This window comes from Hibiscus syriacus, unplaced genomic scaffold, assembly GCF_006381635.1.
Source record: "Hibiscus syriacus cultivar Baekdansim isolate YM2019G1 unplaced genomic scaffold, ASM638163v2 tig00002237_pilon, whole genome shotgun sequence".
NCBI classification, from domain to species: domain Eukaryota; kingdom Viridiplantae; phylum Streptophyta; class Magnoliopsida; order Malvales; family Malvaceae; genus Hibiscus; species Hibiscus syriacus.
In genome coordinates this window covers 19082221-19098272 of record NW_024061918.1, presented here as the reverse complement: position 1 = coordinate 19098272, position 16052 = coordinate 19082221, and the positions used below count along the sequence as shown (strand labels likewise).

General features: G+C 34.8%; 1 protein-coding gene across 1 annotated transcript; it reads left to right on the top strand.

The window, feature by feature from the left end:
• Positions 1–9120: 9120 nt before the first annotated feature.
• Positions 9121–13812, top strand: LOC120139860 (P-loop NTPase domain-containing protein LPA1 homolog 2-like). The gene is made up of 7 exons (XM_039154976.1): positions 9121–9414; positions 10355–10689; positions 11300–11381; positions 11482–11907; positions 12027–12731; positions 12876–12986; positions 13560–13812. The coding sequence occupies exons 1-7, from the start codon at positions 9271–9273 to the stop codon at positions 13746–13748; spliced, it is 1992 nt and encodes a 663-aa protein (XP_039010907.1). The 5' UTR covers positions 9121–9270; the 3' UTR covers positions 13749–13812.
• The last annotated feature ends 2240 nt before the right edge of the window (positions 13813–16052 follow it).

Sequence of the window (16052 nt, the reverse complement as noted above, 5' to 3'; positions counted from 1 at the left end):
TTGGTCATTGGTTTTGCCTTTGGGTTGTCTGGGTTGGGACTTGTAACTGTCTTGGGCTTCAATATTGGGCCTACAAAATATAATGTGTTGTTAAATAATAATAATAATAAAAAAACCGGATAAAAATGAGTGTCTACAGCTGCCTCTCTTTGCACATTCTTGTGTTAACAAGAATAAGGTAAAGACAATAAGACAACGAGTTCTTGTTCGGTTCTCCTTTTTGGTTTTGAAATTTGATAATTAAGGACGATGATGCTCATCCGCGATGAAGAGTTCTGATCATTTTTAGGTAAATTTGGAGATAACACGGTTCCTACGTGATGAGGAAATTTGGTTATCTAAGGGTGACACTGCTCTATGTGATGAGGAGATCTGGTCGATGGATGACACGGTTTCTACGTGATGAGGATGGATGGCCATCTTTAGGGATAAAGGCATATAACACAGTTTCTACGTGATGAGGACGATTGGTTATCTAAGGGTGACGATGCTCCTACTTGATGAGAAGATCTGGTCGGTAGATGACATGGTTCCTACATGATCAGGATGGCTAACCATCTTTAGGGATAATGTAGATAACATGATTCCTACGTAGTGAGGACATCTGGTTATCTAAGGTTGGCGCGGCTCCTACGTGATGAGGAGATCTGGTCAGTGGATGACACGATTCCTACGTGATGAGGATGGATGGCCATCTTCAGGGATAATGTAAATAACACGATTCCTACATGATGAGGACGGTTTTTTATCTAATGTTGACACGGCTCCTACGTGATGAGGAGATCTGGTCAGTGGATGACACGGTTCGTACTTGATGAGGATTGTTGGTCATCTTTAGGGATTATTTGTTTCAAGAGAAACAGTTTCAAGAGAGACAAAAAAAATTTCAAGGGAAACGATCTCAAAGATGATGTTTGAAAAGAAATTGTCTCAAGAGAGACCAAATTTTGTTTCAAGAAAAACATACTCAAAGATCTTTATTTCAAGAGAAAATGTCTCAAGGGAGACTAAATTTTGTTTCAAGGAAAACAATCTCAAAGTTTTTATGTTTCAAGAAAAATTGTCTCAAGAAAAAAAAATTGTTTCAAGAGACAATCTCAAAGTTTATTAATTTTGTTTCAAGTGAAACAATTTCTAAATTCTGTTTTGAGGAAAAATTGTCTCCAGGGAGACGAAATTGTTTTAAGAGAAATAATCTTAAATGAGATCAATTTTGTTTCAACTGAAACAAATTTGAAATTTGCATCTCAAAGGAAAAATGTCTCAAGCGAGATGAAATTTGTTTTTAGAGAAATTGTCTCAAGCGAGACAAAATTTATTTTTAAGAAAAACTGCCTCTAGCGAGACGACACATTGTTTTGAGAGAAACAATTTCATAGGCGACAGACAGTCTGCTTGTTCCTGCATGTTAAAGAAATGCCTTCAGAAGATCTGATCGTTCACTTTAGGATGTTGAATCTGTAGATGACATTGTTTTTTCATGTTAAAGACATCTGGTCATTTCTGAATTGTATTTCCTGAAAGATCAATAAATGATGCGTTTATGAATGACTATCTAGGATATTATGTTGGATGCCAAGAAAAAAGTTTATTTTATGTGTTTGATTTGATGGATTTTGAAATTTTGTCCTCATAAAAGGGGAAAATGTCCTTAATAAAGATAATTCAAGTAAATATTCTTTAAAGTATCCTCATGAGAGGGAAAATTAAAGTCTTTATTGCACGTGGTGATGAATGTATGATGCAAATATGCAAACACATGTAACATGTATGTATATGTTGATATATGTATGTGTTGATATGGAAGGGGAATGGATGCGTGAGTAGTCTTCACTCTATCCCTGATTCAGTTATCTTCATTTTCCACCAGGGTGTACTCTTGCAAACTTTGACCTGAGACAATTTGTTTTCCTTGCCCCATCAAATTTTGCCCCAAAAATTTGGCTTCCCTTGCCTCAGCTTAGATCACAAACTTCTTAGAGATATTTGTTGAATTCCAAGATATGCTTCCAAAGATTATCTTTTTCGAAAACATTTTTATTCAATTGAAAAAAATTAATGAAGAAAGAATATGTTAATTTTCATTGTCAAATGAACTAAAATAATGTCTCATCTTCGGTCTCACAATTGGAGCAAATCACAAAACATGAGTTCATTGAATATCAAAAGAATCAATTGCTCTTTTAACCTTTCATAGTTACAATCTTTGACAAATATCAGGATCAACAGGTTGGTGTTGAGGTTAGCTACCTATATTTTGAGGTTTGTTTTATTGATTCATTTTTTTCCTTTTCTCGGTCATCGTGCTAATTAGGAAATGCCCCTCTTTCTTCGCTTGGCATTTTGATCAGAGATGGGAAAAATGACACAACTAGCATAGTTAATTACTAAATTCTTTAGAACAATTTTATTTCAGTTCTCTGAAATCTTCCATTTGTTCAAGCTTCGTAGACTCCTCTAGCAAAGGCAGCGCAGAAATATCGGTCTAAAACTGAGATTCCTGAGTGCTCATGTGAAGTTGACTATAACAGGCGTTCCTCAACTCCCTTATTCCATATTCACCGAAACTCCTTAGTTAGTAAATTCGATTTAATTTGCCATTGTTTGGCTAGCTGAATTTAGCTTTATTGTACATATATGTTTTATAATTACCTTTATATGGCTAACTGAAGGATTCATATCGTCACAAAGTCTTCGACTTAACAATCACAGTGGAGAAAACACTGAATTGCCAAGTACTCGATCAATGTCATGATATAAATGTAATCTATTCATAAAGTCAGGGCTTTCGAGTTTCCTCTATAACCAATTGCTTTAGCGGAATAACTCAACTTTATTGCATATAATATAATTATATTATGGGTATACGGATTCAATTTCTTAAGCTTATCAAGAAAAACCTGTTATAGTACCGGTGTTTGTTGAAGGTCAGAAAATCTCATCGTTAGAGTTCAATTCCCAAGAAACTGACCTAAACTTGATTCACCTACTCGACCATTCCATCTGTGAAGATCAAGATCATTATTTAACGTCATCAACGAAAGTAGAAACCAATTTGCTTAGCAATTTCATGTGCCAGATGCCCCATTTTATCCGCTCCTAACACATACTTGAATATCGAGCCCTTGATTGGTTCTACATGTGAGGAGAAAGCTAGCTTGGTCCTTACAAGAGAAGGGTATGTATTCTGATGTATACTCTAGAGTAGGATTAGGGGTTCTTATTTTGCAGGATTCAATCTTGTCATTTGTAAAAGATTTACAACCTCAATTATTAAAGAGTTTTTAATTACGATGATATTTAAGGAATTTCAAGATTAAAATTTACTCATTGCTTATTACCTCAGAAGGAAGCGTTTTATTAAAATGTTCGAATGCCAAATGACTTACAAACATTAAAACATATGAAAAATAAAATCAAGTTCAAACAAGATGAAATGCTTTGATGAGAATGCAATAAAATTCCTGATGGATGCCCTAGCCTACTCCTGATCAAAATGCCCCATTACACATCGAATTTCCATGTCGTTGAATCAATTAGATCTTGGACCTTGCACTTCAATGCCCTACAGTTCTTAGTGGTGTGCCCTAAACTTCCAATAGTTTCATATGGCGTTGACATCATGGCCTTTGTTGGTTTGGATTGAACTGGAGTCACAAGGTTCTTTTCAACTAGTGTCGGGAGCAATTCCTCATACGACATTGGAATTGGATCAATTTGAGTCTTTTCAAGAAATATCTTATGAGGTTTGGTCCCCTTATTAGCTAGATAAGATCCAACTATATTAATCTCAGTTTTTTCCTCAATGTCAGCACTACTAGTGTCTCTTATCTAGCCATTCTTGACAGCAATTTCAACCATTTCTCTACACATGATGATCTCAGAGAAACTCTTAGTGGCAGCTCCTATCATGTAGTTAATATATGGAGATTTTAATGTATCAGTGAATAAAGTGACAAACTCTTTTTCAATCATTTGTGGATGCACATCGTTGTGCATATTTTTAGAAGCTCTCATCACTCTTCATCTCTATATTTTGCAACGTTGTTCAATCAAGGGCCATATCAGTCGTGTGTTTATATTGACCCAAAAAAGCACGAGCCAAATCCTTCCAAGAACAAATTTGAGTATGAATCAGTTGATAATACCCCTTAAAAGTCGGTCCAGTTAAACTGTCTTCGAAGCAGTGGATCAACATCTGATCATTGTTGGTGTATCCAGACATCCTTCGAATAAACATCATGAGATGGGTATTAGGGCAACTAGTTCCATTGTGAGAGTTTTGCCCTCTCATTCCCTTGAATATCTCTTTGCACAACTTTATCAAATTCTCCGGGATCTCATTATTGGCTCTTTTCTTCTCATCATGACCTAACCTATGATCAGTAGACTATCCCAAGGATCTAACACTGTTGCTTGAGTTTTATTGGTGGAGAAGCTTACTTGGTTGCTTGGCAGCTTGTCGGGAGAAATGAATATCAGTTGATTTACATGTGCACTCACACATTCAGAGGTTTCACAGGTCGAGGAAATCTTCTCTTTTCCTCTTTCTTGGTTGAACCCAATCAGTTTTGCTACGTTTTGATCAACCAGGTGGTGTTGGTTTTGCAAGATATGATCTATGATGGCCTTTTGCGCTTGCTCCATTTTAGCTTCCCAATATATTTGCATCCTTCGCAAATTCTCTTCTATCACTTTCTTCAGTTTCTCAAATTTTACTTCTATTCCTCGTACTGTGTGAATGAAATTGCATAGTTAGAAATAAATCCTCAGATTCCTCCACGAGATAAACCCATGATTCTATGATTAATGCATGAAAAAAATGCTTAAATGAATTCCATGCAGAATGCAATGATGCAAATGCAAAAATGTTGATCCCAACGGTGAATATCACAGAACAATTTTCACCAAAGATAAAAGTCTTCACATTACAAGATAGTCCATTTTACAGACACGCTTTCGCTTATATGTTGAGTCTGAAATAGGTCGATGCTTTGTCTCGGATCTTTATCCTTGAAAATGATGCGCTCAAGCGCTCTGTAACCTAACTCTGTTAATGCACCGGTGGTGCTGAAGTCAGTGTGTCACTCCTTGATGACTAGCAATGAAATGATCGTAGAAAATACACTTATACTGGACTCTTTGGATCAATGGATCATCTTTCTGGTCTCGAATATTGCACGACCTTCGAGCAAGTCTCATTCTTGCACTTTGAACTTCTTTTAGCCCTCGTGCATGTTTGTGTATGCGACTGCTTGATTGAAAACTTTTATCTCTTCTTGTGAAAAGTTTCTCTTGAATATCCCCTTGCGGATCAACACTTTTGCATTATGCAATATTGATGAAATGCAATGCAAAAAATGATTAAAATGACACAAATAAAATAAAATAAATAAGTTAGTGAGGGCAAGATAATAAATAAAATGAAAAAATGTTATATAAAAAAACACAACACCTACCCAGTCATGATATCTACCCGAGCATGCTTTCATTAAATAACAATCCTACCCGGACAAGCTTTCTACCCAAAAATTATTATTTCAAGAAAATGATCCTAACCACATGGTATCTAGTTCGCATGCTTTTATTCAACAAAATTTAAAGCAAAAGGTAAAGGTTTAGAAATGCTCCTCCTTTGTGTATACTTAATTTGGGTACCTATTGACGGAATGAGGTTTGGTATGCCTATACCTAGGGTGACCATTTTACGGTTCACTATATGCGTGGTTTTGCCTCTAATTGGAAAAGGTATCGAATTTTCCTTGATGTCGGTGCCCCCTTGGGCTTCTAAACCCTTGATCCTCACCCATTTCAGGTTTCGAATAGAATGAGTTCAATTCGAGGGGATTCACTTCCTTATACCCAAACGAGGAATAAATCCCTACGAATGTATAAGGTAAAGCATTCACCCCGACTTATTTATAACGAAGCTCGGGTCTAGAGCTCATGTTATGCAAATGCACGTGATGTGTGTGAGGAGGAACATTCAAGTAAAAACTCTCAATAAAAACTTTGACAGAGCAGAAAATAAAAATTAGATCATTAGTATGAAAAATAAAGAAATTAAAGCTTCAATAACTAAATCATAAGTTAACTATAGAATCGAACTTATAATTTCCACCACAACGACAACGTGTAAGCGACTTACAGCTTGACTCTCTAAAAACGGTCCCGAGTAGAGTCGTCAAGGTGTCATAACCATTTTTCAAAAACAATTAAGTTTAATAAATAATTATGACATTATTTGAAAAATTAGTGATTTTGAATTAATTTATATGGGAGTCGCCATCGACCTTTGAGCTAGGTAGGTCGAATACCTAAAAACATCTTTTACAAAAATTTAAGAAAAATCATTTTTTAAGACAAAAATTGGTCTGCGTTTACCAAAAATTTGATTTAAAGGGTTTAGGAGTCGATTACGCGTGGAGAAGGATTAGCAACCCCACAGCGCCCAAAATTGGTACTCAATTGCTTACACATTCTCGTAATGGCGGAAATTATGAATTGAATCGATATTTAATGTAAGATCCATTTATTGAAGTTTAATTAATTGGCTCCGAATTGATTAATCAGAGAAAATTCTTTAACTTGAAAAGAAATCTCAAGATTAGCAGTCCTCCAGTTGGAAAGCTATCTCGTATATTTCTTATCTGTAAAGAATATTCCCTCCTCGATAGAAATGCATATTGAATATAAACTGGAAATTGAAATTTGAAAATAACATAAATTTCCATTTAACAGAAAATGCATTATATTATTTGAATATAAAAAAGGATTTAATTAGTAAAATAAACTAGATTTATTTCAAGTTCCCATTTCGTTTGAAGTTGTATTGAATTGCCCTCCTCTGTAAGGTGGCACTTTTCACACTCATTCTACGACAAACGTTCTTGAAAATGGTTACGAGTAATACATCAAAGGAATCTAATAAAATATAAACAAGAACTGGAATATTTATATAATATACATATATAACAAAATATTTATTACAAATGGGATTAACGAACATTATTTAATAAATACATAATATATGAAATACGTATATACATAAAGAACTAAAATAAAAATAAAGAAATATTACAAACCATAACACAAATAAAGGAAACGAAGCATTGGGTGATTCAAGGACTAAAAGGATATTGACACCAACTTGAAAGGCCAACATCAAAACCAACAATAATAATGGTAACAATAAAATATTAAACAACAAAGACATTAAAAATGTAAATAAACCATAAATGATATTAAGGATTAAAATTGAACAAACTAGAAACATGGAATGATAAATAGTAAATCTACCCTAAGGTACCCACATAAAAATAGTGACCAAAATAAAACAATCGTAAACTTCAAGGCCAGAATCAAATATTAGCAAACCTAGTATAAAGTATAACCGAGGACTTAAACATAAACATTAAAATATAAATGCCCGAAAGAGAAAAATCTTAAAACTTCATTCAATAATCGAAAGGTAAGATTACAAATCAATAATGATCTAAACACTATTAGCCCTTTTTCCTTTTATGCGCAGCTCCTCCCCTCTTACACGGCGTCATTTTGCATATTATATATAGTTTAATCCTAAGCCTAAAACCAGTTGAATCCCCCATTTTGTTTAATTTCTTTCTAAGGTAGAGAGAGAGAACCAGACTCTCTCAACTCTCCTCCCTTCACTCTTCGATACTCCACAGTGGGTAGGGCTTTGAAAGCCATGCCGTCGTACATCGACGGCAACAATAAAGGAAATCGAACCACCAATGACCCCTCTTTCTCCCCTCTCTCCTTATTTCCCCTGAAAACCCAACCCTTCAAAAGCTCAAAACTCCTTTGGAAACCCTAAAGATCTAGAAAATTTTACCTCCAATCGTTGCTCTCTAGTCGCCGATGAAGTCGAACATTCGTGGACCTTGCTAACATGTAAACTCATCACCTTTTCTTTTCCTTTTTTATTTTCCTTTTTTCTCTTCTCTATTTTTTTTTTTGTTTGAAAATCTTTTTTCTTTCGAATCTCCTCTTTGTATTTCTCTCTTTTTTCTTGTTCCTCTCCCAAATGTTTTTTTTTCTCATTTTATGGTTGCATGTGGCTTTTGTTCCTTCGGTTTCTGAGAGATGAGAGGATATGATTATCCTTTGTTAGCTTATTGACAATCTAGGATTTACCCTAGATTTTTTACTTTTTTTATTAGGGTCTTTGTGACTGTTGATTGATTTTCGGTCACTTTAGATTGAAAATAGCACGACAGTGGCGAAGGTGCGGATCTCCGATGGCGGATCACGCAGATGAGAAGTCAAAGGGTTGGTGTGTGCATCACACGCACGATCGGATGGTCCAGATCAATCGATGGTGGTGGCTAGAGCTTTAGGGTGAAAACCCTAGTGGGTTTGGGTTCTCTTGTTGGGCTTGGACGGGTCAGATCGGGTCTGATGTAATCTGGTTGGGCTGCTGGATCCTCTTGGGTCATTGGTTTTGCTGTTGGCCTGTCTGGGTTGGGACTTGTAACTGTCTTGGGCTTCAATATTGGGACTACAAAATATAATGTATTGTTAAAATAATAATAATAATAATAATAAACAAAACTCGGACAAAAACATGTGTCAACAGGATGAGTACAAATAAAATTTCAGGTTGGGCATCGTCCGTAAAATAAGTAATTAACGAAGAAAACTCAGATTTCAAGGTGGATACGAAAAATTTCTAACTGAACACCATCAATAAAATAAGTAACTCATTAAAGAAAATTCCAATTCTAGGTTGAGCCCTGCCACTGCCTTTGGAGATAACATTCGTGCAAATTTAAGAGCACTTTAGAATAAGTGTTGTAGTATAGGGATGGAATTGGAATGCTAAAACATTTAAGGGCTAAGTTAAAATGATTGTTATAGTTTAGAGACTAGTGGAACAATTTTATTAATAATGGAAAAGAAAAATGTGTAGGAGGGTGTATGTGTCTTTTTGATGAAATTGTCCCGCGAGAGCGGTATTTGCGTAAAGTTGGAAGTGAATGAAAGGAATCGTGGAAGCAGTGCCCGCGTGATGCGTGGTATGGCCTACCAAAATAGCCAGTAATTCATTCTCTCTTCTTCTTCGGAATGGCTCATGTTTTTATAAGAAAACCAAACCCTAACCATCTCTCTTCTTTTTCTTTTTTGGCTGATTTCGCTGTGAATACATCAAGGTAGAATGTCTTACTTGTTCTTCATTCATTATCTTACATTGCCTTATTGCATGGCCTTTTTGACGTTTGATTCTGGTTTTGTTGGTGCCAAGAGATGGGGGAGTCAGCGAAGGTGTTGTATATAGTTGTGGTGGACGAAGATGACAAGGGAGAGGAGACGTTGTCGTTTCGCTACACACGTCCCGTTCTTCACAACACTCTTCAACTCATGGGCTGCAAAGCTCGTCATGCCTTTAAGGTTTTCCTTTTTATTATAATTACAAATAATAATCCTACCTCTGGTGTTTTGTTTTGTTTTTTTTTTTAGAAATGAATTTCCTACAACTTGGTTGATTTAGCTTAATTTTGAATCTCTGATTTATTCTCGGTTTCAGTTTGATAAATGTTTCTTTCTTGTTTATTTTCTGATCGACACATTGCAGTTATGAAATTAGCAAACTAAGAATGTGGATGATGAGGTGATATATCTGGATTGCTTCTAATGTGTTTTCTAAAATTCCTTCTCAATTCAACATCATTTTCTGCTTTAACGCTGTGTGAAAACGAATACTATTTTTAACAATTTGATTGCAACATTTTCTTTCCATTGTTAAAACTTTGTTCTGTCGTTGTCATCGAATTTTCATTCTCTCTCTGTCTACCCTGTAGAACAAGATGCTTGATGCTTTTAGGTTCATTTTCTTAATACCGAAGCTTTCCGAGCGTTGGAAATCATTGAAAACAATCAAGATAAAATCAGTTTGATCTATTTCCATTTTTTTTGGTATATTTCCATTGTCGATTTTGTTCTACCATGTGGTCCCATCCCGTCACCATTTGGTGATTTTTTTGCCTAATAATGCACTCTTTATCTGTTCAAGTTTCAGTTTGTAAAGCTTTTTCTTCTTATAAACAGATAAAGATATTCATTATTTATGCAGATAGAGGTATTCATTATCGTGTTTAGGGAGAGGTTCAAGGTTAGATTAAGCGCCTCGTTTAAGCTGCATACTAAATTTGGGACTTGGTTTCTTTCCTCAATCAGACGCCTATTAAGAATTCTTGTGTACAGTCCATGGTCATGGTTATTGTATGCCATTAATTTTCTCATTTCACACCATTGGTTTTCTATCTTATTTCTTTAATTGTTATAGCAATTGGATCCTTTTTCTGAATATCATCTTTATATCTCTTACCAGATTAGCCAGAGGGCTTTTGAATTGATTACAAGTGAACCTTCTTCTAACTCTCTACATCAAGAGGGAAGTGAGACATTATATCCTGACAGTCTGAAACGAAACTCTGAGAAGGAACGCGTCCAATCTGCTAATGGTGATTTTTATAGAGCAGAGGCAGGCAATTATTTAGTTTCTGAGAAAGATGATAGAGAAATGAGTATACCGTTTGAGTTGTACAAAAGACGTACATCAGTTGTTGTTAAAAGGAAAATTTTCTTAGATGTTGTTTGTGTTGCTCTGGATGAATACAAGTACGTGGGCCCAAATGAGAGGGATGACTTGATTTTGGCATGCAGGTATTGTGCGACTTCTTATACCTGCCAAAAAAGGTTGCAATAATACATGGCATATAATTAATTGCTTGCATCGAGAATGTGCACGTTTCATTGTTCTGCTTACTGCTTCTCCCCTAACACCCCCTCCCAGCATACATACACTGTTTGATGGCTTTTTGGACTAGAAAATGGTTATTATCACTAGTATCCTATAAGTTTTTTTATGTAACATTTATAGAATTTCATGCAGAGATGGAACTAGGATTGGTTGTTAGGATGGGCTAAATAGCTTAGGGACCTAAGTAGTATTTAAAGCAAAAATAAATTTGGGGTGATAAGGTTTAATTTGAATAACGTTTGAACTACAAGGGACCTAAATTTAAATTAAACCAATTTTTTGGGTGGGGGCAGGGCCTTTCCCACCATATATATTTGGTTCTGTCCCTGATTTCATGCCTACTGCTACTTCTACTAGTTGTAAATGAGCATATATGAATTGTTATGGGATCTTAGCAGTGGGTTTTATAGTGGTCTTGTAATCTTGTTCCAAATCTTCTATTTGGGAGTCCTCAAATCAGATGAAAGCACAATCTTGTTTCTGCTAGTGAACTGTATTTGGTCTTCACTGCAGAATCCGGGAGAGGAAGGAATCTATAACTGTGCTGTTGTGTGGCACTAGCGGTTGTGGCAAATCTACTTTGTCTTCTTTGCTGGTATCTTTGCTTTGTTTGCTTTGCATATTAATGTTGTGTGCCAGTAGTGATGGTAACTGCATTTCCATAATAGCTAATCCTAATGCTTTGATAATGTCAGGCTAGCAGGTTGGGAGTTACTGCTGTGATTTCAACTGACTCTATTCGTCACATGATGAGGAGTTTTGTAAATGAGAAGGAAAATCCTTTACTATGGGCTTCAACCTACCATGCTGGGGAATGTTTGGATCCTGTGGCAGTTGCCGAAGCGAGGGCTAAAAAGAGAGCAAAAAAATTGGCAGGTTCTATTCAATCCCTTTCCAAAGGTGAGCGAGCTGATGGTTCTTCAGCTAACAAGTCTGATGCCCAACCAATGGAGAGTGGTTCTACTAGTGCCGAATTGATTAGTCCCAAACAGATAGCAATTGAAGGATTTAAGGCGCAAAGTGAGATGGTCATTGACAGTCTAGATAGATTGATTACTGCATGGGAAGAGAAGAAAGAGTCTGTAATTATCGAGGGCGTTCACTTAAGCCTTACTTTTGTTGTAAGTAGACTTTTGGTTTCTTCCTGCTATCAAATGTGTTCATTTCCCAAATTTTACATACTTTGTTCTTACCCTGATCTCTCTCTCTCTCTCTCTCTCTCTCTCACATACATGTGCAGATGGGGCTTATGAAGAAACACCCCTCAATTATACCATTCATGATATGCATTTCGAATGAAGACAAACACTTGGAAAGATTTGCAGTTCGTGCAAAGTACATGACTTTAGACCCTGCAAAAAATAAATATGTGAAGTACATAAAGAATATCAGGGCGATACAAGATTATCTATGCAAACGAGCTGACAAGCATCTGGTTCCAAAAATAAACAATACAAATGTTGACAGAAGTGTGGCAGCCATACATGCAATAGTTTTCGGTTGCTTCCGTAGGCGTGAAGCTGGGGAGCCACTTTATGATCCTTTGACACATACAGTTTCTGTTGTTTATGATGAATACCGGAAGTGTGCTGCAAATTCAATGAGCTCCAAGGGAATGTTTCAGTTGATCCAGAGGAATGGTTCTTCTAGGCAATTGATGGCTCTTTTTAACATTGATGGTTCTGTGATGGATCTTGATAGTTGGAAGGCCCATAGGTGTGAGGGTGGATTAGGCGTTCCGTTGTATGGACCTTTAAAATTTGGCAAGGCTGAACCCGTCAATCTTCAATTTGGCAACTTTGGAATCAGTGCTTGGCCCAGTGAAGGTGGCACTAGTCATGCTGGAAATTTAGAGGAGCCCAGATGTGATGCGACTAATACTGCCAGTAGACACCATTCTTCTTGCGGAAGTTCACCAACGACGTCTGATGGTCCTTCAAAAGAGGTAGCTTCTTACGATATTCTTTTCCTTTTTTTTAAATTTTTCAGTACTTTGTGTCAATATGCTTTTGGTTAATTTTGGGTTGAATACAATAAACTAAATTAAAAAAAAGCAAATGGGATTAATGGTTCTCTTTCTATCTCACAGCTAAAGGAGGAACATTCAGTGCATGGCAGTGATGAAGAAGTTGACGATCCACATGATGTAGACAGTGATGAAGATTTTACAGATGATGGTGACAAACAGTATCATGAAGAGGTATGGACATATGTTAAATCCTATAAGAGGTAGGTAGAGATAAATTCGCAACTGGCATCTCAACCTGGGATGCAATTAGGCCCAAATGGGAAGAGTTATAAGTTTTTTAGTAATTGGTGTAATGTGGATGATGTTTGTGACATGGGTTTCGGTGATACTTGCAGGGCCGTGGCAGGGTTTTCGGGGCCCTGTACAAATTCGTATAAAGGGGTCCCTATTTTCTTGATATATTCGATTTCGGGCAATAATAGTGGCGTTTTCTTGACAAACGCCGCAATAAATCCATCTATAATAGCATTTTATCAATAAAGCCGTAATAATAGTGGCGTTTGTTTAAAAAAACGTCGCAATAGATCCATCTATAGTGGCGTTTATTGGTAAAACGCCACAATATATATTTTTTTGGGAGGCCTTGCGCGGTCGCGCAGTTTGCGCCCCCCAGCCACGGCCCTGGATACTTGATATGAAAGTTGGATGATTGAATTGGGATCGGGATCTGCTTTCTGATTCTCGTATCTTTTTCATACTAATTAGATGTTGAAATTATTTTTCTGGTTTTCTGATTTATTATAGGTAGGCTCTGTGGATGAAGGGTCAACAAAGTCAGATGAAGAGTATGATGATTTGGCAATGCAGGATGTGGTGGAGAGAAATGAAAAGGGATGTGTTAAAATGAGGAAACGCTCCCTCAGCACTCCAGACTTGAAGAAGCACGGATCCCTAAATACTGATCCCATACTTTCCGGTGCCCACGAGAGGTAGCACTTCCATTCTTTTTTCATTCCTTACTGATGATGCTTGCTTGCCAATGCTGCTTGTTTTTTTTTTTCTTCTAACGATTATAGTTTGTTTTATATACATATTTAAAAAAAAATGTAATGAGCAAAGTTTAGGGTCGTCTTTACCAAGTCGTGTCTGAGTGAGCGGATAGGATGGGTTAGCTTAGACAATGAGGTGTAAGTTTCAGTCTCATATGGGTTTTATGTAGTCTTGGGTCCAAAAGTTTTCAATATTTAGAGAAATATATGGATGGCTATAAAAGTAACGTGATTTTAATGGAAGATTGTTCCTGTTTTAGTGTTCTTATTGTTCAATTATTATTGTAATCATACATTTGATCATAAATTGATAAAAAAAATTATTCTGTTAATATATTTGTTTTTTTTTTAGTATTGCATACGTTTTATAAAAGAAAATAAATAAAATGTAAGAAAGTAGTAATTGAGGATCTGAAATTTAAAATAAAATAAACTGGGGATGGGTTGCCACATCATACGATACAAGTATATATAAGATACAAGTATATATAAGATACAAGTATATAAGATACAAGTATATATAATTTAGGAGTTGTTTTGAAATCACTGGGCAAACCCTTATTGAATCATATAATAGGTAAGGATTTTTTTTAAATTCAGATAAATATAATATAATATTCGTTTAAATACTTCCAACCATTTTAAATAAATGTTTGTGTCCTTACATATGTTATGCTCAAATTTAAGAATAAGACCTCAAAAAGATAATAATAAATTTTATAATCGTTGTACAGAATTTGTTCGTTTTTATTTATTTTACTCATTCTTTTAATAGACAACAGTCATGGCAGATAACCCTACCACCTGTTTGACTCTTATTGAATTCTCTAGTTTTTTTTTTTTTTTTTTTTTTTGGTGTGTGTGGTGGGGGTATGTTTGAAATAATTAGGGATGTAAAAAATTGACCCAATATGTAAAATTGATTGAAATTGACTTGAGTCAAAATTATTTTTGGTCTGAGGTGATGATGATCCGAAATTGATTTTACTCCAACTGGCGTTGACCTGAACCTGAGTTGGACTTGGAAAGTTACGACATGCACTCGATCTGCACCTAACATGAGAACGACTTAAACCCGAATTGAACATGATTATGTAATAACCAAACCCGACCTGCATTCGACCAGATATGAACACAAACCCGATATTAGCCTGGTAAATAACTGATATTACCTGACCTGTTATCAACATGACATGTTATAAACTTGATATGTAATTGACTCGGCTTGTAAATGATCCGACTTGTTATTGAATTGACTTATAAGTTAAAATTGATGAAATTATGAGATTTTGATGAAGTTGTTAGTTTTTGAATTTATAATAAACTATAATAATTAATATGATTACTTTTTAAAAATTAAAACAAATTGTTAGTTATGATAATTAAATTAATAAATTTACTTTTATATTAATTATAATTCATATATTATAAATCTTAATTATAATATTAAATTAATTTCATTAAATATTTTATTTATTGAAAATGATTTTATTATATTTATAAAATTAATTTAAATATTTATAAATTTAATTTATTTTTATATAATAATTAATTAATAATTTAAATATAAGTTAACTTAAAATTTTAAAATATTTATAAAAGATAAATTTACTTGAGATTAAAAAAAATTAAAATTTTTAAATTTAAGCATCAATTTAAAATAAACCTTATACTTATACTTATATTATATATATATTCAGATGTATAGTGAGAGAATTTCTTAAAAGAAAGATCGGTAAATATTGGTTTTTGAGGGGAAAATTGGCGGGGACTTTATGTCCCAAAAGATATTTTGGGTTAATTTAGCTTGCATTCCTCCAACAATCAGCGTTTTACTATTTTGTAATGTACTTTTTTCTTTCATTCATTTCAGTTATGATTTAATTGTGAATCTCATCTTTAATTTTCAATTCAATGCAATTTAGTCCTATATACATTCTAATTACTTTTAATTTTTCCTTATTTCTTTAATGTGCATAATTACTTTAGATATATATGTGTGTGTATATATATATATATATATATATATATATATATACTTATAAATATAATGTATATATATATATATGTAGACAGTTATTTTCGTCATGCATTGTATATTATATTATTAAATAATAATTACAAATCGGGGCCCAAATACAATTAAATTCAAAAGCCCAACATCCTACCTAAATACAAGCAAACCCGGTCCAGGCCCAGAATCACCCCACCAAACCCAAAACCCGTCTAGGGTTTTTGATGAAAGCTC

Coding starts and splice junctions, on each gene's coding strand:
- LOC120139860 (XM_039154976.1), top strand. CDS start 9,271: ATGGGGGAGTCAGCGAAGGTGTTGTATATAGTTGTGGTGGACGAAGAT. Junction 12,732..12,875: donor CTGATGGTCCTTCAAAAGAG/GTAGCTTCTTAC, acceptor TCTATCTCACAG/CTAAAGGAGGAACATTCAGT. Junction 12,987..13,559: donor ACAAACAGTATCATGAAGAG/GTATGGACATAT, acceptor GATTTATTATAG/GTAGGCTCTGTGGATGAAGG.